Source organism: Coffea arabica, chromosome 6c (genome assembly GCF_036785885.1).
Source record: "Coffea arabica cultivar ET-39 chromosome 6c, Coffea Arabica ET-39 HiFi, whole genome shotgun sequence".
Classification (NCBI taxonomy): domain Eukaryota; kingdom Viridiplantae; phylum Streptophyta; class Magnoliopsida; order Gentianales; family Rubiaceae; genus Coffea; species Coffea arabica.
The window spans coordinates 48,519,720-48,544,998 of NC_092320.1; the positions used below are offsets into that span (position 1 = coordinate 48,519,720).

Here is a 25,279-nt window from a genome sequence, read left to right on the forward strand (position 1 = left end):
TCTTGACCACTTATTGATCCAACCTTATCACGTTAGTAAAATCGCACTTAATCTGTATCACATTAATTCTTTGAATTGGGAAAATCATGCAAATAATTCTTCACATATTAGTTTTGTTCTTTTTACGTCTTTCACATATGAAATGATTATTCTTCATCCCCTTTTTAAGTCTTTCACATGTTAGTTTTGTACCTTTTGTGTCCCTCATATATGAAATAATGAATTTTCATCTCTCATGAATGAAAAAAGCACATTTTTAATCCACTGAACTCATTTCTACTCATATTCTTATTGAAAAGAAAAAAATCATGTGCAAAATCGAAAGAAAATATGCTCATCCTTTTCTTTTTTCTACATATTATTTTTCTAGTCAAGAATATGGCAGCAGTCGTGATGGTATTGTGTTGTTCATTGCCACCACTTTTGGTTGCAAAATTTCACAAAAATTCAATTCTCTATGCAGTTTTTGGCGTTGAATCTAATTTTACTATCAATTTTACAACAAATCAACAAAAATGGGTGAAAATTAAAAAAGAATATAATGATAGGTACAATCTGGTACAGTTAATATAAAAAAAAAAAGCCAGTGTATTTTCTATTAGCTGTATGATTTTAAAAACAATACAAAACTAATGTATAAATCATATTATGTCTGCTAGTACCACAAGAAAATTGGTCATTAGTGACCAAAACTTCTTGTTAAAGAAAATGAAAAAGTTACCACAAATGACTTTTATTGATGACTTTGGTATCATCTTAGAGTCCTCATTGAATGTCCGTTAGTAAAAGTATACAGCGACGACTTTGTTGTCAATGAATTGTAGTGTTTAGTGACAACGAGCACAACACAATTTTAGTGGGGACTTGACATCTTATCATAGATATTTGGATCGGAAACCTTTATGGTAGGAAGCCTCTGACCATTCCTATCGTAGGCAGCCCTCAGAACATGACACGTGTATTTGTAAAATGAGGAGCTCACGGACCGTTATGTTGCAATGATAACACCCGTGGAGATAAACCAAACAAGACGTATATGGATGCAGCCTTTTTCCCCTCCAATTCCTCCGTTCACTGTGCATTGTTTTCCCTCTGCTTTATTACATTTAAAAAATTGTGAACTATAATTTTCTAATAAAATTAATAATAACATACCAACAATATATACCCATGACATAAATATACTAAGCAATTATAAAAATATTTAGGATTATATAGTTACTTTAGAAGTTGCTCCCAAACACCGTGCAACTAAAATTTTCATTCAAACTAACGATAGTACGAAAAAAAAGGCTAATTAACGAAAATACGATCTCGAAAAATTTTTAATTCACAGTCACAATATGTGAATCGTGATAAATACAAAAAAGTATGGTACTTTGATCATATAATGAAGAAAAGCCATAAAGAGCAGGCCATTTATGAAAAAAGTTTTCATTAATAAAAATACCAACTCTTCACGGCTTTCTTACCAGTCCTCCAACGCATGAGCAAAGTGCCAATAATTAAATTAATAATTTTTTTCGATTTATACATAATTAAATTTTTTTTTTTTTGCATTTTCACAAAAACAAATGAAAATTTTTTATCAGAAAGCACAAAAGTCAAATTGATTGGTCTAAAAGGGAAAGGAATAGCAGATATGTACAGTACTTGTCTTTCAAATTCGAAATGTTACAGTGCTGTTTTTGAAAAATATCCCCAAAAATATCTAATTCAAACAGAACCAATTTTCATTATTTTAAATACCAAATCTATGAATGTTTTTTAACTGTTATCCATTGATATCCTAAAGTATCATTTTCCCATCAAATACCAACTCTTTAACATCCATTTTTTCATAAACAAGTTTATTTATCGGATAAAATAAAAATATACTCGTTTTTCAATAAATAGCTATTTCCAAGAAATAGCTGGTGTTTTATTGAAAAATGGGTTTATTTTTATTTTATCCGATAAATAAATTTGTTTATGGAAAAATGGGTATTCTATTCTTATAATAGAGGAAAGTCATAAAGAACTAATATTTTATTGAAAAACAAGCATATTTTTATTTTATCCTATAAATAAATTTGTTTATGGGAAAATGGGTGTTAAAGAGCTGGTATTTGATGGGAAAATGATACTTTAGGATACCATTGGATAACAGGTAAAACACATTCACAGATTTGATATTTTAAATCACAGTCTTCATTATTTAAGATACCAAATCTGTTAATGTATTTTAACTGTTATCCATTGGTGTCCTAAAATATCATTTTTCATCAAATACCAACTCTTTAACACCCATTTTCCCATAAATAAATTTATTTATCGGATAAAATAAAAATAAATCCGTTTTCCAATAAAACACCAGCTCTTTATGGCTTTCCTCTATTATAAGAACAGAGTACCCATTTTCTCATAAAACGCCAGCTCTTTATGGTTTTTCTCTATTATAAGAATATAGTACCCATTTTTTCATAAATAAATTTATTTATCGGATAAAATAAAAATAAAACCGTTTTTCAACAAAACACTAGCTATTTATTGGAAAAAGCTATTTATTGAAAAACGGATATATTTTTATTTTATCCGATAAATAAATTTATTTTATGAAAAAATGGGTGTTAAAGAGCTGGTATTTGATGGAAAAATGATACTTTAGAATACCAATGAATAACAGTTAAAACACATTCACGGATTTGGTATTTTAAATAAGGAAAAATTGTTCAGAACTCCCTCACATTTTGCAAAATAACTTTTTTCGTCCCTCGCTTTTAAAAATGTAATTTTACGTCCCTTACAAATTCACATTGGTCAAATTTGGTCTCTACTTAGGTTTCCGACTAGTTTTTGATCGGAATTCACCTCGTGCCTTGCACATGATCATATTTTAAGGGCAAATTTGTCAAATCAAATTTTATATAATTCAATTTATAATCCCTCACATTTCATAAAATAAAATTTTTCGTCCTTCACATTTTTCAAAATGAATTTTTTCATCTTTTATTGATCATGTATGTGAATAATTTTTTTTAAATCCATGTATATATTTATTTGATTTCACCTGAACAATACAAATAGCATGTGAAATCAAATAGAGATATAGTGCACACTATTCATATTGCTCAAATGAAATCAAATAGATATAGACATGAGTTTAAAAAAATTATTAGTTTTTCACTTATATTCAATTTCTTTTACTCGAAATTTGAAAATAATGAAAACATTTAATCCTAAATATTATCGAGTGTTTATATCGAATTAAATTTGGATAGAAAAAGTAAACAAAAGAAAAGTATGACAAAAAGAAATAAGTGATTGGCACTTTCAAATTTTAACACAATCACAAGGCAAGTAATTCAACTGTTGATCTAAAAAGTGTCGAATAGAAATTTCAGATTTAAACTGAAATTTGTTAACACAATTATAGAATTCGAGTTAGGACCCATTAATTAGATGACCTTATTATACAATTCAATAAATAAATTATTATCAAAAGATAAATGTCACAAATATTGAATAGGTTCAAATGGTGAAATCATATAAATATATACATGGGTTTCAAACAAAATTATTAGTTTAAAACCCCTATATATATCTATTGAATAGCATGTGTATAACTACGATTAGTATGTTTAGATGAAATCCAATAGAGATAAATTATATGTTATTCATACTGTTCAGGTAAAATCAAATAGACATATACGTTGATTTATAGAAAAAAAAAAGCTATTCGTATACATGATCAATGAGGGATGAAAAATTCATTTTAAAAAATATGAGGGACGAAAAAATTCATTTTGTGAAATGTGAGGGACTATGAATCAGATTATGTAAAAATTTGATTTGATAATTTTGTCCTTAAAAAATAATCACATGCAAGTCACGTGGTGGATTCCGGCAAAAACTAGTCGGAAACCTAGGTAGGGACCAAATTTGATCAATGTGAATTTGTAAGGGACGTAAAATTATACTTCTAAAAGTGAGGGACGAAAAAAGTCATCTTGTAAAATGTGATGGACGTTTTGAACGATTTTTCTTTTAAATAATGAAGATTGGTTCCGTTTGAATTAGATGTTTTTTAGAGTGTTTTTTAAAAACAGCACTGTAGCATTTCGAATGTAAAATACAAGTACTGTACATATTTGCTATTCCTTTCCCTTTTAGACCAATCATTTTGACTTTTTGATAAAAAATTTTCATTTGTTTTTGTGAAAATGCAAAAAAAAATTTAATTATGTATAAATAAAAAAATTACTAATTTAATTATTGGCACTTTGCTCATACGTTGGAGAACTGAAAAGAAATCCATGAAGAGTTGGTATTTTTATTAATGAAAACTTTTCCTGTAAATGGTCTGCTCTTTATGGTTTTCCTTCATTATATGATCAAAGTATCATATTTTTTTGTATTTATCACGAATTCACATATTGTGACTGTAAATTAAAAATTTTTCGAGATCGTATTTTCATTAATTAGTTTTTTTTTTGTACTATCGTTAGTTTGAATGAAAAATTTAGTTGCACAGTGTTTGGGAGCAACTTTTAAAGCAACTATATAATCCTAATAATTTTTATAATTGCTTAGTATATTTATGTCATGGGTATATATTGTTGGTATGTTGTTATTAATTTTATTAAATATTTTTTATATTAGGTGCAGAAAATGTAATAAACAGTGGGGAAACAATGTACAGTGAACAGAGGAATTGGAAGGGAAAAAAGACTGCATCCGGACATGTCTTGTTTGGTTTATCTCCATGCGCATTACCATTGCAACATAACGGTCTGTGAACTCCTATTTTATAAATACGCGTGTCATGTTCTGAGTAGCTGCTTATGATAGGAGGGTTCCTACCATAAAGGTATCCTATTTGGATCAAGGTCATCACTGAAACTTGTCAATGATTGTCACTGATGTTGACAAGTTAGTGACAACACTTGCCATCACTCGTCACTATTGGACTGGGGTTAGTGAACATTTTCTTGTCACATTGGAGTTTCTTGACCTGTGACAACATTTGAAAAGATTTGATCTAGTTATCACTATATAGTTTAATGAACACACAATTTAATAACTAAAATTATTTATCTAAAAATCAGTAAAAACAATAAAGCTTGGCAACTAACAAGGAAAGGCAGTCACTGCATTAGAAAAAACCAATATAGCATATTAGGTACTTGAATATCATATTTAAGTTTTATATCACCCTACAAATATTTTGATAAGTAGTAGATGTTCCAAGTTCCATATCTAAGTACGCAGCTTTACGAAAGAAATCTGAGTCAAAAAACAAAAAAATATTGCCGAACCACTGCATCATCAAAAGACAGCTTTATCCAACGTCCTTCAGTCAAAGCTTTGTCTCTAATGTTCTTTAGTCCTGTGATAACTACTGATCTCCTAAAAAGTTCGAATGAACTATCTGCAATAAAATAGTACAATAAGTAGGAGACAATCAAAACTTTAAAAGAACAATTAACTTTGGTTAGTTTACCTACCAGAAAACGGGGTCTAAAATAAACCTTAGTAAAGACAAAAGCAAGTAGTGGCAGAAAACTCCGAACAACCATAATGCCAGAAAAATTCTCATTGGCTTCAGAAAGTCACTAATAACAAAAGCTGGACACACATGCTCCAAGTAAAAGCATTTCCAAGATGAAAATGAATTATCAAGTAAGAGCAATCAAATGTCAAGACAAAACATTTATGTATGAGCAGCTGCAACCGTATCCAAGTATAGGTGGAGTAATGTAGATCACTAGACCAAACTATACATGAAAAATCAATTCATATTCAGTGCAAGCTATGTCACACCAATGGTCAACGATTAAGTGCAAAGATAGAATTAGCAAACCCAAGAAAATAAAAAATACATACATACAAACCAGGCTTACCTATGTTTTTACCCCTAATGTAGATCAGAAGTGACGAAGTCAAGATTTAAAGGTGTGTATATAAATATAAATATATATATATACATATATATAAACTCTCATAATATAAATTAAAATTATAAAAAATTAGGAGGAGTCAACTTTGTTTTATACATATATTCACGCACTATGAATTAAAATTTTCTAAACTTAGCGGGGTCATGGCTCCCCTCAACCTCCTTTGGCTCTGTCATTGTAGATGAGGTTACAACTTATAGCATCTGACAGAATAAAGGTCAACTAAACTCTCTTTTCGCTTCCCCAAAAACAAAAAAAAAAAAGGAGAAACTTTTTTGGCTTTTTTGTTTTTCATCTTGAGAGGAAAATAGTACTTGTGGTGTTGTTTCAGTATGAACATTTAACTAAGCAGAATTAAGTTTGATTTTTAAGCAGCTTGCACTTGTCAGGACTGAAAAAGAATAAGAGGTCAATCATGGGACTGTGTGCTGGCATTCTAGCAGCTTCTTGCAAAAACAGTTGAAGTAAAAACAATTATCATTCTATTCATCAATCATGCAATAAATTAGAATTGAGTGACTAAGATTTCTATGGAACTATGTTAGTTGCTCTTCAAATGCAAGTCCTTTGAAGAATAAACATTTAGTTGAGTGGCTTCCTAATCAGTTTTTGTGTAGAAAGTCTATGTTATGATGACTTGTGTGATTACCCCATTGCCTACCACCTGAAAGCACAAGTTGTTAGAGATCATGGTCACCTTTATGTACAGGTAAACTAACACGCTCCACATTTTCTCAATTCTTAGATCCTGAAATGAATTAAACTCCAAAATGGTGACATTTGCTAAGTAGTTTAATTATGTACTAGTTTAATGACTTGTTGAAGCCAAAATCAGTAACAAAAAGTGTTTAAGCCCAAGTTGCTATACTAAATTGTGTGCTATCTGGAATGTTCCAAAAATTACCCGATGGGGACGTTGGATAAAGGCTTGAGGTTTCACAGTATTACCATGTCAAAGCTGCATCCTCATTTATCGCTATTCGCTATGGATCCAAATCAGTTCACTCAGTTCTCTTCATACTAACCAGGCAATCTAGGATTCCAGACTTAAGATTGTCATCCTCTCTAATGAGTTGTGCTACCACATCACCTAAAATTAGCTGTTAAGAGGACTAACTCAGCTCCTCTCTCTTGCACCTGGTGCTTTGTAAAGCTTAACAAGAAATATTAAGTCATAAGCATGTTCCTTTATGACAAAGTCTTGTGGTTCAGATGTCTGTGTGCACATGTTCTGGACAATCATTGCACTTACTGATATAGCTCATTGTAACTATTTTTGGTGGCAAAGGAGCCAAAAATGAGCTGTTATTTGATCTTCTTTTTCTGCCTTCTCTTACTTATGAAGTTATGACCGGCATAGAAATTAACTCCAAAAAGCAAATATGCTTTCTGCTGGATGGATGTTAATAGATGTTATCTGCCTTCATGCTCATGCAGCATTGCTATTGACTGACAATGGTTGATTGCATTTTCAGGTGCTGCTGTGATGGATTTGTCAGGATATTCGGAGAAGGGTTTCAAGAGAAAACTTGAAGTACAAGCTCTGTTTGGGAAGGTTTTTAAATCTTTCTAAGGTAATTTTGATAGCTTTTTGCTGAAATGCTCCAATGTGCACCTTGCATAACTAGTTTTTTATTGTGTTATTCTGGAATCACGGTTTTTGCATAGTATACTTATTCACTAACTCGCAAACCATTTTGTACTTCCTCCCACTCTCCCCCCCCCCTCCTTTATGGTAACTTTCCACTAGATTTCTTCTTATAGTAAGAAGTGGGGTGTGGTGGCGGCAAGAGGTGAGGGGTGGTAGTGGAGGAAGAAAGGAGGGTGATATTTTATTTTGATTTATATATTTATTTATAGATAATAGGTAAGGTGTACTTGGGTTGTTTTTGGATTAATCTTACTGTAGACTTGTATTTGAAATTCAAGGTTTTCCCAAAACTGGGAATCCGTACAGAGCCTTAAGTATAAACAAATATATTGTAACATTTGGTTTGTTCAGAAACCTGCTCTAGTTTCACAACGTAGGATGACAATTTGGTCTTCACATGAGTTTAACTCCATATATTTGGCGTGCTAGTGATTAAATTAAACTTCAGAGAAGTCCATGTCATTCTCGGTGGCTGTGTGTGAACTATGATGTACTAATTTTATGCACATCGGTCTTGCTCAAGGTCTATCCTAGTTACTAATGTCATCCTTCTCGTCTTGAAGTTCACATGGATCTCTTTTCTGTTTGGCATCTTGTTTGAAAAGTCCTCCAATCTAATACTTTAGTTTCATCAATGGTATCTAAGCTTGTCTAGAAGGAGAGAGATTTTCCTGTTGAATTGTAATCTTAATCTTGGATAGGACTTGTTCTAAACCCAGTTTTTGTATCACCGATATGCATTTCGGTACATTTTAATGCATTATTTAACTTTTTGTACCTATCTACCAGCTGCCTGAGTTCAAGGGATAGCTCGATAACTGTCAAAGAAATATTTGGAGTTGCTGAGTAAGAATCTCCGGTGGAACCTCTTAGTCATTTTAATTTAAAACTTTCTACTCAATTGACAATTTCTTGCTTTTCAATTCTCTCAGTGAGGATGCAGAAAATATCAGGTTACACACAGTTTCAGAAGCTGGGGATCTGGATTCACTGGAGAAAATGATTGATTGGTCAGAATCTGAAAATTCTCCAGATGAATCATCCAATGCTTCGTGATTCTCACCAAATATGCAAAATTTTGGCAAAATTGTGGTGGGATATAATGCAAATGCAGTAGGATCAAGGAATGCTCGGATACTATAATGTCTTGAGTACAGTCATAGTTGGACAGGTTCGAGCTTACTATTTACCTAGTTTGACAGCTGCAATTAAAGTTTTCTAGATTATTCTGTTTGATCACATATTTCTTTGCTATTTGAGCAACCTTGGTGAAATACTTTTATAGGCTATGTCTAATGAGAAGTATCCTGCTTTTGCCACAAAATTAAACCAAGCAAAAGAGCCACTCATGAAAGTGCTCCAGGTCTTGGCCTAAAAGAGTTAAAGGACGTTGAAGTAGGCAGTTCATTGGTGGTCTAAATGTTCTTTTGGTATCCTGTTAGCTCTCGAGTCTAGTTTGTCCTCAGAGCTTCATGGCAACACTGAGAGAGCATTATAATAAATTTTACCAATTTTAGTTTCTTCCAGATGAAAACATTAAAGTTAAAAGTAGCTGAAAACATCTTTTCCTTTTCTAGGCTGTCAAAGCATTGATGTTTACCACTTTTAGTTTCTTCCAGGGCGAAAACCTTAAATGTAAAGTAGTTTTGATTTACTTGTGGAAAGCATCTTTTGTTTTTCTAGACTTCTAAAACATAAATGTAAAAAGCATTCGAGGGCCTTCTTGCTCAGTTAAAACTAATAACGGGATCAACCTACAGATTGTTATTAACGTTTACAAAATGCCTCTAATCATTCTAGTGAAAGAACACTTGTGGTGTCTAAGGAATCTCTTGGGTAATAATAGACTGGAAAAATACCCCATGGAAGTTAATAATTCAATAAATGAGGTTCCATGGAATCGAATAAGTACATCCTGTCTTAAGACTTATGTTTGGATTTTTTGGATTCTACAGACCAGAGAGGAGGGTGAATTTTGTATTCTTTGGATGGCTTTTCCTCTTTCTTGATTTCGCCATCCTTTTTCTTGATCTCATCGTCTTCTAAAATGTCCTTAGAAAATGCATCAGGATTTGCTTTGATACAATTCTGCAGAGCCACAAATGGATGAACACAGTCTGAGCCCTACAAGGAAAGTAGCAAACAAATTAAGAGGCTTCAAGACAAGATAGACATAGAGACAAAAGGGGAAAAAAAAACCTATGACCCACATATATTAATGGCAAAACAGTGAGAGAGACTACACTACTATATCCTATATTAGGGATTGTGTGTTTTCTTATCCTATTAAGAATTAACAGTGTGGAAGTCGACTACAATACTTTCTTCTTGTTGAATGACTAAAAGAAAGGACGGCAATATGAAGATCATATCTCCCAGACACTGATCTAACCTAAGTGCATTTCTCAACCCAAACAATTAGAACCTTGGAAATGCTGGTTGGAAGGTTTTCAAGTAATAACTGCTAAAAATGTGCTCTATAATGACTACTGGACAAAAAGTTAAGAACACAGAGAGACTACATTACAGGGCCCAATTTCCTGCTAAAATTTTAGCCTGGTGTAGTTAACACTCGAGTAAATTTTGATTTGCAATAGAGGTTATATTATCTGCTGGCAGCATAAGATGAGGCAAGCCACTGACAATTGCACCAGTATAAACATGTGGTGCTGTATGAGTGCGAGCTTAAATGTTCATATCAGCACCATGCAAGCTAGAACATGAGAAAAGCAAAGGAGACGAGATTTCTTGGAAAAAATAATTTTACAGTGATCATCAGGTATTCCTTTCTCAAGATTAAATCTTTGAGTACCCAAGTAAATATTATGATTTAGAGGTTTTGATAAGATTGATTTCATCTCATTTTCAAGTTTGTTCTTCATTTCCCAAGCACAAGTAATGTGGTCAAAATTTTGGCTTTAGGTTTACTTGCAGTCTCTCACCAGTATTCAAGCATCACAAGTCCTTGAGAAACACAAAACAAGAGTGCAAGGACGGGCTCTATGCAGACACAGACAACATAACAGGGATTATTTCTTAGGCAATTGCAGCTAATTTCATCCATCTATCTCCTCCTAAAACAGGGGAGGACGAAGGGAATGTGGGTATTTTCTTGAGCAATTGTGGCCGATTATCCGGCCCTTGATCTCCATCTATATCAGATTTGGTTTCACATAAGCTATGATAATTTAAAGACATATAAAAGGTGGTATAACCTAAAAGAGCCGCAACCATATGAACATTGCACAAACATTTGTTTCTGGTCCTAAACGATTTAAAAAGTCATTTCTTCTTACACTTGAATGATAATGCTTGGCGCAGCAATTTGCTAGTGCTAATCCAACTTTAAAAAATGTATTTCAGGCGGTTTTTCAGTAACTCAAATTGCATACTGAATCAGTAGAAGGCAGAAAATGAAAAAAAGGAAAAAAAAAAATGATTGTAGGCTTTGGTGATTACCTTCTCTGGAGCAGTGCTCTTGAGGAAACAGAGGAAGGCATTAGAGAACTGGAAGCCACAAGGACCTGTCCTCAAATGAGCAATGCAAGGGCATTCCAGTGCTCTCTGAGCTTTTTCCTCCACTGACTTAACATTTGAGGCCACATAAATTTCAGTCAGTCCCAAGTTTGAACCACAATATATTAAAAAAACTCAAAACAGAAAATTGAATCAGTAGTTTTAATTAGTAATAGTTGGAAACTGAATCCATCCTACCAAATTCTCATCTTCATCGCCAAATGCTGCAGCTTCTGCACTAAAAAAAGAAAAGTTAGTAACTTTTGAGAAGGGTTTCGGGTTTAAGGCTCGTCTACTCAGTCCAATATTAGGTCAAATTACAAGAAGTAATAATCAGAAAAAAGAAAGGATGGAGGAGTATTGAACCAGCAATTAAAGAATCAAGAGATGAATTCTGATCATCGGTAGCGGCGCCGGTAGGATGAGCTGAAGAAGGGTTCTTTTCATCCTCTGGGCCTACTGGTTGGCTCTGTACTTGTCCCATATCTCATCAAAATTGGAAGCCACAGAGATGAAGAAAAAAAAGGGGAAAAGGCAGCGGCAGCAGCAGCAGCAGCAGCCAAACACATTTGGACTTGAATTTTGAAGTTGGAGTTGGAGTGGGGTGTTACTGCAACCCATGTAAAGTTGTGGAGTGATTTGCAATTGATCGTTATTGTGCCATCAAAGTTGGTATTTAATTCATTGAATTGAACCTCTAACTTGGCATAATTTTTGGATTTTTTTTATATGACTATATTTACAATTACGCCATTTTGATGCTAAGTATTTGAAGAGACGTTCATAATATCAATTAAAAGAAATCTCAAAGTGCTGGTACAGTAAAGCCTCTATACATTAATAACTTAGGATGATACAGATTCTATTAATTCAAAAAGTTATTAATTTATGAAGTGTACTTATAATTTAGAGAAATACACATTTAATTAACTAAAGTTTTATTTTATTTTATAAAAATGTGAATTATTATATTAATAAAATGTGGCTAAAAATTTAAGGAATATATACCAATGCATATTTACTTGATTTGTAAGTATAATTTAATAAGTAAATCTTATGTACACTGACAGTGTATACACTATCACCATTTGATTCATGACATGTGTGCAAAAATTGAATTTTAAATTCAAATTTTGCATAGTTGTCATTCATCAAATGCTAATAGTCTATACACTGTCAGTGTAGAAAAGATTAATCCTAATTTAATTCTATTAATGTCTTCAATATATGTATAACTGATATCATTTTTCTATTATCAAGAGATAAAAAAAAAAAATCTTACGAATACTAAATGATAGATGCCTACTCCCATTTTATTAAATGCATACAATGAATTAGATTAGTAATATTATGCATATAAGTGATAGGGAAGTCTTCTCATAATAAACAAACACAAAATGTTCTTACATCTCATTGTTAAACTATGACTTTCGATCTAAAAGGTGTTCATAAATCAACCATGACTGATCAAATATGTAAAGCATTATGTGAGTATAGTACAGAACATCCCTGTGCACTCAAAAATAGTTGCAGCAATGGAAGTTTGAAAAAGAAAAGAATATTAGACTAATATTTTTGAAAAATATGATATATAATTTTAGTGAATTATTAATTTATAATATGAATGGGACCAAAGGGTTATGTGAAGTATTGATATCAACGGGACCAAAGGGTTATGTGAAGTATTCAAAAAAATTATTATCTTTTATTTTTATATTTATGTAGATTTTTTATTATGTTATTATATTAGTAAAATTATTAATTTAGCTCGTTAGCTTAAGTTACCGAGAAAAATTATTATTTAATAGAAGTTATTAATTTATCGAGCATTAATTTATAGGGGTTTCACCATACTTGTATTAACTACAATGATTTTCAAACAAAACTAGAATAGTATTTTCTCTTTTTTAATAAGAAAAACTGCAATGATTCCTCATACTTGAATTTTGTAATTTTTTAGTCCCTTACTTTTAAAATAATTCATTATAATCCTTTATGTATAAGGTATCATACTTTTTGACATTTACTTTAACAATGTGTTTTTTGCCCCTTCACATATTCAAAATAAACCATTTCATCCCTATTCTCATTTCTAGCTACATTTTCACCTTTAATTCTAATTTTGAACTAAATTGAACAAAAGCTCCCAAAAACAAACATTCTTAAGGTATCTAAATTCATTCTCTGAATTCTAGAATATTATTATAATTGAAACCTTCCAAGTTCAACTAGTTTTGTTTTAAATTTTTATTTTTAAAATTTTCAAACTAGGTAAAGTTTCAATCTCAAATTTAGTGTTTATAATTTTTGTTTGAAGTCCTTTCAGATCAAATTGAAATATATTCTTTGTAATAATGTATTATAATTAGATTTTAGAGTTTGTAAATTATTTTCTATTTTTTAATATGTAAAAATTCTTGTCTAAAATATGTACATCAGTTAGCTCAGGAAAATTTTTGTTTTCATTTTCACTCTTGGCAAAGTTTCGCTTAGCTATAAAGTGATTTCTTTAAAAGATTGACTTTAAACTCTGTTTCTCAAAAATCACGATAATCTACAAATTAGCAAAGAGCTACTCTAACATACCCGCATCTTATCTGACACAAATCTTTTGGTCACAATATTTTTGTGGGCAATAACTTAATCTTTTTTCTCGAACTAAGCTAACATCTTCCAAGTTTCTTGTTTGAACCTCCTTACATTTGAATTAAATAAATGGAAGTTTGAAAATACTCCTCAATCCATTGAGCACAAGTTTTGATGACCGCATCATTCCCTCCCTCTAGAAAAGGATTTGTCCTCAAATCCAAGATACCTGTAGCAAAGGTGTGACACCCCGACTTCTTTAAACCCTAAATTCAAAAAAAAAAAAAAACCTAAGATTTTTAATCAAAAACCCTAATTTACTTGTGACTAACCGGTTTTCTTAAATCTCTCATATTTTAATTGCAACCCTAATTTTAATCACTGGAATTGTAAAATCCCTCACGTTTCTCTTAAAACTTCCTTTTATTTGGAACTTATGATTTTATAATAGCCTTACAACCCAATCGTTCCACAATAAATGCAAATGAACTTAGAAAGTAGGGTTTCACTTTCCATTTTTAAGTTGGAGCAAGTTAGGGTTTTCGCGCGTATCCGTAGTATAACTATTCGGTACCGAGTGAGGATCGAATTTGGTAGCTAAGAGTGACTTTTGGATGAGGAAATATTATATGATTAGAAGTGATAATAATAAGTTAGTGATTAGAAGGTAAAAAAAAAAAAAGAAACCTAGTATACGCGATTTAAGAAAATCGACCCGAACCGACGGATATCGATCACTACCGATTGAACCCACCACTTGACCACTACTTACTCACCACCACATACCCTTGATTTGTACAAAATATCTCTCTCATCCTCATCCTTATAACCGAAAATTGTGGCCAAAATACAAGGAGAAGAAAGAGAAAAATTCATGGCTTTGGTGGTGACAAGCGTCACCACCCTATGGTCCCCTAGTTGATATTTTTTTTCCTTGCCTTCTTATCACCTTGGAGCTGTCTTTCTTCTTCATTTTTCTGCTATCTTGGCTGAGAGAGAGAGAGAGAGAAAAACCCAAGGGAGAGCTGCCTAATCCATCTTGAATTTGGATCATCCAAGTGAGGAAACAAAAAACTAAACCGATTAAAACCTTCCTTGAATGTTTAGCTAGTGGTGTGTTGGTGAAATTTTGGAAGGAAAAGCTAGGACTACTCTTGGTATTCATTTTAGCAAGGTAATAATGCTATTTTCCCCATTTCTTACTCTTAATCTTGTTTAACTTGGCATAGCACCATAGATTTGTGGTGGACGATAGCTATTATCATGTTTTGGGTGGATATAATGTATGTTTTCTTGAGTTACATGAGTTAGGATTTGAGGTATTTGCTGCCTATACTTGTTGTATGGAGATATATGTTGTATCTAAGATTATATAAGGGGCTTTGGTAGTGATTGAAGCAGGAAATGAAGAAAGTTTCCTATGAATCCCAAAATTCCAGATTTCTGGAAAATTTCATTTCGGTTCTGTCTGGTTTCTTTGTCCTATGTTAGAGGCCGAATTAGGCTTAGAATAAAACATGAAAGTTGTAGAGAATGATATTTTATAGTACCCTACAAAATTTCAACTCAATCGGAGCAATGCAGCCTATGAAAAGACCAAAATACCCCTGCTGCCCTGTTTCTATCCGAACATACTACTCAGTTTCTGTAATTGGTTGTTTTGACCAGGAATACTACTGATTTGGATGTCGATGTCTTCTTAAGACTTATAGCCTTACATCTTAGCTTTCAAATGGCTTTGGAATTACTTGAATTGGAGTTGTATATTCTGGGATATGATTGAATGAGTCAGGCCTGCCATAGTAAACTTTGAATTAGAAAATCTGGAGTGGTTTTCATAAATTTGACCTAGATACATGGCAAGCTGGACTGAGTGGCCTTCTTCAACCTTGTATCCCCCTGTATTAGCTTCGAAATGGTATAATTTCACCTCAATCTGATAAGCGTAGCCTCGGATGTGCCCATTCCGCAAAACCCGTCAAAACTGTCTTTTGTAAACTTCGTTTCCACACTTGTTGTTAGCTTAAATTTTTGTCCTTGTATTGTCTTGAGCATATTGAGTAACTTTTTATGTTGTGTGTAATGGTGGGATTGATTGAGAAAAATAATGAAGCCATAAATGGCTGGAAAATAGGTAAATACAAAGGGCGTGCTGCCTGAATTTTTGCTCGAGGACTAATTTTCTATTTGAACTTGTATATTTTCGTTTGGCAAATGCTATGACCATTTTTCCATCTTAAAACATGGTCCTTCTTCAATTGGAAACTCCAAATGTTTGCTTACTCTTGCCAAATAAAGAGAAGTGGTTTAGGGTTTTCTTGGGTACTTTGTTCTCCTTTTTACATGAATTTCATTAAGACCTTTAGTTTATAAAATCTACTTGAATATGAGATGATTTTGAACCACATAGACGATCCCGAAAATAGTATTTCTCAGCCTATCTAGTTGGATTTCGACTTGTCTTTGGTTAAAGTATTTCCATTTGAAAATTTTAGAACCCTTTTGAGTTTGGTTTTACATTTGGTCTATGAAACCCTTGTTATTTTTGTCCACGGGTCCAAATGTTCTCGTTTCACTTTAAAGTCTTTTATGCGTTCTACTTAATTGTCGAGTTTCTTTGATTTCACCTAATTGTTTGTACTAGATGAGCTTACTAGATGAGCTGTGATATTCTTTCTCGTTTAATCTTAGGTTTTCTCGGTGACTAAGGATAATATCCGGAAGGATATTTTGCACGTTGTTTGCGTACATAGGTGAGTGTTTCTTGTTTGTTATATTCCCCTTGACTTCATGACTTGTTGCTGTTGTTTGATAATGTGTTAAGTGCTTTCAAGGATTTCTAAAATGAGTTTTCTAGGCGAGTGTGTACTTTATCGCGCTCGACCTAAAGGAAACGTGAAATTTTCAATGATTTAATCATTGCTACATTAGTTGTGCATGATGTAAGCCTTTTGGTTGAATTAGGCCCTGCCCTTCGTTATCGATCGACTCGAGCCAGAAGCGGACTCGGTCGGGCGATATGGTGACCCTGGGTGAATTTGGTATACTCGAGTATTACCTTGTAGTCCGGACAACGACCGGATGGGTGGAGCCTGGCCAACGGTCGGGAAAAGGGTGAATGAACGAACGAAAGAATAAACGAGGGATTTTACTTACAAAAATGCATTTTTAAATGATTGGAGGAATAAGGGAAAAAGTCAGGAGAACGAACAAACAAACAAATTGCTCCTTGTGAGCCGTATCCTTTTAATGAATGTGTTACTATCGCTTTCCATTATAAATGTTTCTTGAATTATTGATACTCCATGTTTCATGTATTGAAATGATTATTTGATTATGTGTTCGGAATCTCACTGAGTTTTTAGCTCACCCCTTTAGTTTGTTTTCCTTAACAGGGGACGGCGAGCAGGATGAGAGCATAGACTAGCCTAATCTAGTTCTTTTGTTTTTTTTTTTTAACAATGGTTCTCGCCCTAGTGCTTGGCACGGGCTGGTTATATGGTGAAGTGAGAACCTTTGGACATTCGATGGTTGTATTTCCTTTTGAGATATCAATGTATATATAAGTTTCACTTAAATTTTGGATTGTTGTATGTTATTCCTCTGGTTGTATCCCGGATTTGATTAAGGAACGACTATATCCCGGCGAGAGTTGGGCAGGCGACCCGTCGAACCCTCTGGTTCGCCTAAGGGGGAGGTGGGGCCGTCACAGGTGGTATCAGAGCTTAGGTTTCAGATTCCTGTAGTGTATCCTAGGCTTGAAGTTTAGGATGCCAGACTGTGGGATTCGATTTGATTTGAAAGTTAAGCGATTAAAAGATAAAACCCATAGCTGCTTCGCGTGGTTTCTGCGCGGAGTGAGCCTGGACTAAGTGGTGAATAAATATGAAGGACTAAATGCTCGTTCGAGCATAAGCTATGAATTGCGAATGTTATGGGCCTTTAATCTTTTCCATGGTATTTGAGGATCATAGATAGGTACGTCAGGTAGGAATTTCGATTGTAGATAGTTTACTCTTGGGACTGGTCAGCTCGAGATGTGAATTATCTTATTTCGGATTCTCGTACCCGAGTACTATAAAGTTGAGGCGGCGTTAAGTACTTGGAAATTTCATTTTGGAAACATGAACAGGCTTTGTCTGACTAGAATGAGCACAAGAGGTCAATGGACATCTAGTTTAGATAGTAAGTGACATGAGAGACCGGACGGTGTTATTTAACTGATACCGGGACGATATCGCCTTTTCTTTTGATTTGCCCTAATATCGTTATGACATGACATTTGTTGGTATATTTGTGTATATGATTATCTGCCCTTTTATTCGCCCTTTCATTAATTTTCGTTTTATGATTTGAAAATGCTTTTATTGAACCTTATAGCTATTTTATTTTGCATATACTTATTTATGAATAACTATATGAATTTACGAATAAATGAATGAATTTCGAGTACGAAATTCTTTTAAGGAGGGGAGATTGTGACACCCCGACTTCTTTAAACCCTAAATTCAAAAAAAAAAAAACCTAAGATTTTTAATCAAAAACCCTAATTTACTTGTGACTAACCGGTTTTCTTAAATCTCTCATATTTTAATTGAAACCCTAATTTTAATCACTGGAATTGTAAAATCCCTTACGTTTCTCTTAAAACTTCCTTTTATTTGGAACTTATGATTTTATAATAGCCTTACAACCCAATCGTTCCACAATAAATGCAAATGAATCTAGAAAGTAGGGTTTCACTTTTCATTTTCAAGTTGGAGCAAGTTAGGGTTTTCGCGCGTATCCGTAGTATAACTATTCGGTACCGAGTGAGGATCGAATTTGGTAGCTAAGAGTGACTTTTGGATGAGGAAATATTATATGATTAGAAGTGATAATAATAAGTTAGTGATTAGAAGGTTAAAAAAAAAAAACCTAGTATACTTGATTTAAGAAAATCGGCCCGAACCGACGGGTATCGATCACTACCGATTGAACCCACCATGTAACGGCCCCACTTCTCCCCAAGGCGAACCAAGGGGTATCTGCGGAACGCCTGCCCAGCTCTCGCCAGGACTCACGCAAGAAATCTAGCCGAAACCCTTTCGAAGAATAACCTAATCTATTACAATATCGCTTTCCTCCAAAATGGTCAATAACCAAACCACATTAACTTCAGAGATAACAGCATTTCAATATAGCCAATCGTCGACTCTTAAGAACCTTACGCGTTACAACCCAAGTCTAAAGTCATACCATCCCAAACATACAAGTTCATACAACACAAGTACGAACGTACAAGCCGAATATCTGAATCAGGGATTTCACTTTTCCAACTTCAAGTGGCAATCCAAAGCATTAAGTACACCTAGCTTAACGTATCTCCAATCCGATACATGACATAAGTAACATTAAACATTACAAACCGCAAAGCGAAGTCATAGTAATCATTTACATCCATAAGAAAGTCTAAGTAAATTGTAAACCTCTCAATTTCCAAAACCTGTCAAGGAAAACAAATATACACGGTGAGCCAATAGCTCGTGAGGCCAAGAAAACACACATGCACGCACGTTGTCCAAGTAGAACAATAAGGTTCAAGTAATTTACAATTCAAGCGAGGCAAGTAAACAGAAACAATTCAAGGATATAGGAGCTCTCAGGAGCTATTTTCCACTTGCTTCGCCACGGCTCGATCCGATACCCCCTCACGATGACCCTCCGTCATCCGGGTGGGTATTTATCCGTAGAAACTTCACTTATTACTCCCTCCGGCCAACATTCCACCCTCTCGGATCCGTAACCAAACACGCACGAAAAGGGCATTACTCATTGAGTATGCCGAACGAGACCTCAAGAGATCAAGTTTTGATTTTTGAACACGCACGAAAAGGGCGATACTCCACGAGTATGCCGAACAAGATCTCAAAAGATCAAGTTATGTTTTGTTATTCCCTTGGCTTATCAAGCTTCTCGACCAAACCCATGCCGGCTCGAGTTGCAAGATTGGCTAAGAGAATTTGGGCGTCCCCATAAGCCGAGGAGTTTCACTCCATTCGCCAACACGTCACGCACGACACGCACAGCAAGCACAACACACACGACAGCACGACACGTACACGAAAACGGGTATATTTTAGCCGACGAGATTCACTCAAATCGACTTGAAAACCAAGTTAATACGAATAAAGTTCAAGTAAAGGAGAGCGAGTGCGATAAAATACACACTCGTCCCATCAAGCGATATTCACGTATATAAGCAGGTAAACCAAGTAAACACGACAAGTTATGCACTTGACACTCACAATTCAAGAGTAATTGAGCAAGAGAATCGTTAGTTGTCCTCTCCGGGATTCTCTTCAAGAATAGCTTGAGCACCTGAAGCAATTGACAAGTATTTTTCACTCATAATCACGCATTAATGAAGGAAAGAGTTACACTCATCTAGACTTGTCACTACCTCAAATCAAGAACCTTAGCCACTAAAAATAAAGGTTCAAAAGTGAGGTTTTATTAACACAAGGAAAAAATAATTTCCTTCATGGAATCAAGTTTAAAGTGACCAATTATCATCAAGAAGGAATAACGGGTTTTCAAAATGTTATTTTCTAAGAAATAGGCAAATTTCAGCTTTGCACGTCAAACTTAGAAAAATCAGGTCTTGCACTGAGTAGGTCCAAAATTGGAAAACTTGGTACCATTGGAAACTACTTCCAGAGTACTAAAAGTTCCTAGAAGACATTTTTCCACGAGTGTAAGTGAAAGGCACTCAAATTTTCGACTCAAAGTTGGTAACTTGAATTACCAAAACTGATTTAAGTTGGTTTTTGGCCAACTTTGGAAGTTCAGCAAAATTCACTTGTTTGGAACTAGCTTTTGAAATTTGGTACTCTTTTAGAGTCGCAATCCAAGAGTATAACAAAACAAACGGAACGAGAAACGGAGTTTTGAATATTAAGATATGGCAACTCAAAGTTACCAACATTCCCTTATGAAACATGGGTTTTTCAAGCTCGAGTCATGAACTTTGGTAATTTATTTGACCCATGAAATGGTCTCAGAATAACACCAAAATTAGTAGTATAATACTACCATATAAGGGTTGTCCCTCTACCAAATTTCATAGAAAAATATTCACGGGAAGTCACTTAACAAAATCACTCAAGTTTCCAAAATTTTTAAGCCAAAGCTGCCTTGTATGTGAAAATTTCCTTTTCTAAGCTTTTGACCAAGGAAAATCCTCTAAACATGGTTCATTTGCATAGAAAAGGTTTAAGGGTCATCCCAGAACAACATTTGTGGTGATTAACACCAAAAGATTTAATTTGCAAGTCTACACCGAGCCTTGCATCAAATCTGTCTAAAAATCAGGGTTTTCAAGGACAGAGCAGGTTTCCTATTTTGATCATAGATCACTCAAATTAACTAGGAATTTGGCATGGTTTATGGCGGTGGAAAACAAATTCATAGAGCTATAATTTCACAGAAGAAATCACTTCGAAATTCGGCACACAACTAGCTCGAATTTGAGCCACAAGCTGCAGCCTCTTCATTTTGTTCTTGTAAAATAGAGAAACAGGACAGCCGATTTAAAATGGTTGGTTCGGCTCACACACATGGAACCAAAATGTGCATTTTATACTGTCGGAAAGGTTGGGATGTCTAGTTTCAAATGCCACTGACGGCACTCGATTTCGACATCGGACCACAGAGTTATGGCCGAAATACGAAAACTGGTCAGAGCATTACGGAAACAGTTCCAGGTTTACTAACTTTGTGAAATCATTTTATTTGACCAACCAAATCTCCATATTTTTCAATGAAACTTTGTACACCATATATTCAACATATAAACATGATATACAAGTCATGAACCCCTCCAAATTCTGCAAAAAGGGGTGCGATTAAAACAGGGCAAAACTGAACATTTTTGAACTATGCATCCCTTGAAGTCTAGACTAGCTAGATATCATTAATCTAGCTATTTAAACACTAAACTAGCATTATATCCATCATCAAACATTTCATCAACCATCAATTCAAGGGTGGGAGTTCATAGAGCCCACCATCAAAATTTTCCCAATGTGAAATAAAACGAATAACATGTAATTTTAGCAAATAGATCCACCACAGTAAATCTGTCCTGGGCTAAACAAAATTTCCAGCAGTTCATTAGTCTTGGATCCAATTTTTCCTCGGCTAAAACAGTGTTTTAAGTATTCCATTTTAACATGCAAACACTTAGCTAGCTAATTAACATTTCCAGTTCAAGATTAAATTCAAACAACAGTTATAAACATCCCAAAATCCAGAAATTTGTGCAGCTCTTCCTCGGCTAAGCTAGCATGCGACAGATTTCTTGTTTCCTCTTATTATATATATATATATTTTTCTTCTTTAGCCGAACGGATTAGCCTCATGCCAGACTTACACACCTAGTTATTAACTAGTTAATCATAGCTATAAGTTCATATTATTCCAATTTAAACAAGATTAGAGTTGAAATTCTGAATCATCTCACGGCACATTCTATTTTCACCAAAACAGATTTTTTTCTTGCTCTTAATCTCATCAACGCACATAAACACGACATGCAATTTTTAATCTCCTTGTTTTTACTTAGTTAATCCCAAATTCCTGCTCAGATTATCCCAGATTATCGAATCAAAGCTGCAAATTTCCCACTCAACTCTCGGCAGCTCCCCATTTGTAAGATTCAGGATTTCCGATACTTTAATCCATCATCCAAGAGCTTGAACATCACATGCAAGCTTATAACAGCATCATCTACCAAAAATCAGCTACTCTAAAGCCGGAAATTACCTTGGTTTGAAGCTTAGCTCACGCAATAAGGTTCTGCAATTTTTTTCTCTCCTCTTGGCTGCTATCGCACTTGGTGTAGCTGGTCTGGCTCAGGGGTTGCAGCTGTGGTGTTTGTGGTTGGGTCTTATTGCTTAGGAATGACAAGGTTGTTTCTTTTCGGTGGCTAGTGGCAGACAAGAACAAATAAGGCTAGTTTCTCTCGGTTTCCTTCCTTTTCTTTCCTTTCGAATTGCAGATTTCAGAATGCAACTCCCTCTCTCGCACTTCGTCGATGATAACAAGGCGATGTAAATGTTGTGGTTGAAGCTGAGATAAGGTGGAGGTGATTTGCGGTGAGGGAGAGGTTGAGTGTTGGAGTGGAGAAAATTGTATTGGCCGAATGGGGTGGTGAGTGATGATGTTGTCAGAGGGTGTTGGATTGCATGGTGATTTGTGAGGTTGTGAGGGTAGTTTAGTCTTTTCACTTTTCCTTCTAATGACCACTTAAGTCCTTAATTCTAACTTAACTCCAAAAATTAATCCCAAGTATGATTTGATCGCCTAATTATACGCTAATCTTGCAAGGCTTTGATTATCGAAATTCTTACGTCCTACACGTATTTAGTATACTTGTATTGTTTTTATCTAAAATTTATCGGCCTCAACTTATCGTGAACATTTCTATTAACATTTAACGTTATTATCTAATTGGAGTTAATTATTGGAATCCAAGTAATTTATTTTAAAGTAGTAAAATTAATCTGCTCAGGTAGTATTAATTTAACATAATGGAAACTAAGTACTTTAATATTTTATGTTGGGGTGCTAAAATTATTCTAACTCTAAAGGTGTTAATTTAGTATAGCAAAACAAAAGAAATTTCGTAACTTAGAGAAATTATATTATTTTTCACATGAAAATTGTTTTATGCACTTATTTACAAACAAGTGAAAGTAATGCTAAAATTTATTAGAGAATTAGAAATGCAAATGAAATATGCAATGTTATTTGTATATATATTTTCAGGGTTCTCACACACCACTTGACCACTACTTCCTCACTACCACATACCCTTGATTTGTACAAAATATCTCTCTCATCCTCATCCTTATAACCGAAAATTGTGGCCAAAATACAAGGAGAAGAAAGAGAAAAATTCATGGTGTCACCACCCTATGGTCCCTTAGTTGATAATTTTTTTCCTTGCCTTCTTATCACCTTGGAGCTGTCTTTCTTCTTCATTTTTCTGCTATCTTGGCTGAGAGAGAGAGAGAGAGAGAGAGAGAGAGAGAGAGAGAAACCCAAGGGAGAGCTGCCTAATCCATCTTGAATTTGGATCATCCAAGTGAGGAAACAAAAAACTAAATCGATTAAAACCTTTCTTGAATGTTTAGCTAGTGGTGTGTTGGTGAAATTTTAGAAGGAAAAGCTAGGACTGCTCTTGGTAGTCATTTTAGCAAGGTAATAATGCTGTTTTCCCCATTTCTTACTCTTAATCTTGTTTAACTTGGCATAGCACCATAGATTTGTGGTGGATGATAGCTATTATCATGTTTTGGGTGGATATAATGTATGTTTTCTTGAGTTACATGAATTAGGATTTGAGGTATTTGCTGCCTATACTTGTTGTATGGAGATATATGTTGTATCTAAGATTATATAAGGGGCTTCGGTAGTGATTGAAGCAGGAAATGAAGAAAGTTTCCTTTGAATCCCAAAATTCTAGATTTCTGGAAAATTTCATTTCAATTCTGTCTGGTTTCTTTGTCCTATGTTAGAGGCCGAATTAGGCTTAGCATAAAACATGAAAGTTGTAGAGAATGATATTTTATAGTACCCTGCAAAATGTCAGCTCAATCGGAGCAACGCAGCCTATGAAAAGACCAAAATACCCCTGCTACCCTGTTTCTATCCGAACATACTACTCAGTTTCTGTAATTGGTTGTTTTGACCAGGAATACTACTGATTTGGTTGTCGATGTCTTCTTAAGACTTATAGCCTTATATCTTAGCTTTCAAATGGCTTTAGAATTACTTGAATTGGAGTTGTATATTCTGGGATATGACTGAATGAGTCAGGACTGCCATAGTAAACTTCGAATTGGAAACTCTGGAGTTGTTTTCATAAATTTGACCTAGATACATGGCAAGCTGGACTGAGTGGCCTTCTTCAACTTTGTAGCCCCCTGTATTAGCTTCGAAATGGTATAATTTGTATCTCAATCCGATAAGCGTAGCCTCGGATGTGCCCATTCCGCAAAACCCGTCAAAACTGTCTTTGTAAACTTCGTTTCCACACTTGTTAGCTTAAATTTTTGTCCTTGTATTGTCTTGAGCATATTGAGTGACTGTTTATGTTGTGTGTAATGTTGGGATTGATTGAGGAAAATAATGAAGCCATAAATGGCTAGAAAATAGGTAAATACAAAGGGCGTGCTGCCCGAATTTTCGCTCGAAGACTAATTTTCTATTTGAACTTGTATATTCTCGTTTGGCAAATGCTATGACCGTTTTTCCATCTTAAAACATGGTCCTTCTTCAATTGAAAACTCTAAATGTTTGCTTACTCTTGCCAAATAAAGAGAAGTGGTTTAGGGTTTTCTTGGGTACTTTGTTCTCCTTTTTACATGAATTTCATTAAGACCTTTAGTTTATAAAATCTACTTGAATATGAGATGATTTTGAACCATATAAACGATCCCGAAAATAGTATTTCTCAGCCTATCTAGTTGGATTTCGACTTGTCTTTGGTTAAAGTGTTTCCATTGGAAAATTTTAGAACCCTTTTGAGTTTGGTTTAACA

The 25,279-nt window shown here is 34.2% G+C and overlaps 1 protein-coding gene and 1 long non-coding RNA gene across 2 annotated transcripts; one reads left to right on the forward strand and one right to left on the reverse strand.

The window, feature by feature from the left end:
* The first annotated feature begins 7,176 nt into the window (after positions 1-7,176).
* On the forward strand, positions 7,177-8,798 carry LOC113691291 (uncharacterized). Its single transcript, XR_003448658.2, has 3 exons — positions 7,177-7,513; positions 8,380-8,436; positions 8,523-8,798. It is a non-coding gene; the product is annotated as an uncharacterized lncRNA (long non-coding RNA).
* Positions 8,799-9,289: 491 nt separating this feature from the next.
* Positions 9,290-11,674, reverse strand: LOC113692277 (mitochondrial intermembrane space import and assembly protein 40 homolog). Its single transcript, XM_027210665.2, has 4 exons — positions 11,473-11,674; positions 11,305-11,339; positions 11,050-11,175; positions 9,290-9,714 (listed from the first exon to the last, which is right to left on the reverse strand). The coding sequence occupies exons 1-4, from the start codon at positions 11,588-11,590 to the stop codon at positions 9,511-9,513; spliced, it is 483 nt and encodes a 160-aa protein (XP_027066466.1). The 5' UTR covers positions 11,591-11,674; the 3' UTR covers positions 9,290-9,510.
* Positions 11,675-25,279: the final 13,605 nt, after the last annotated feature.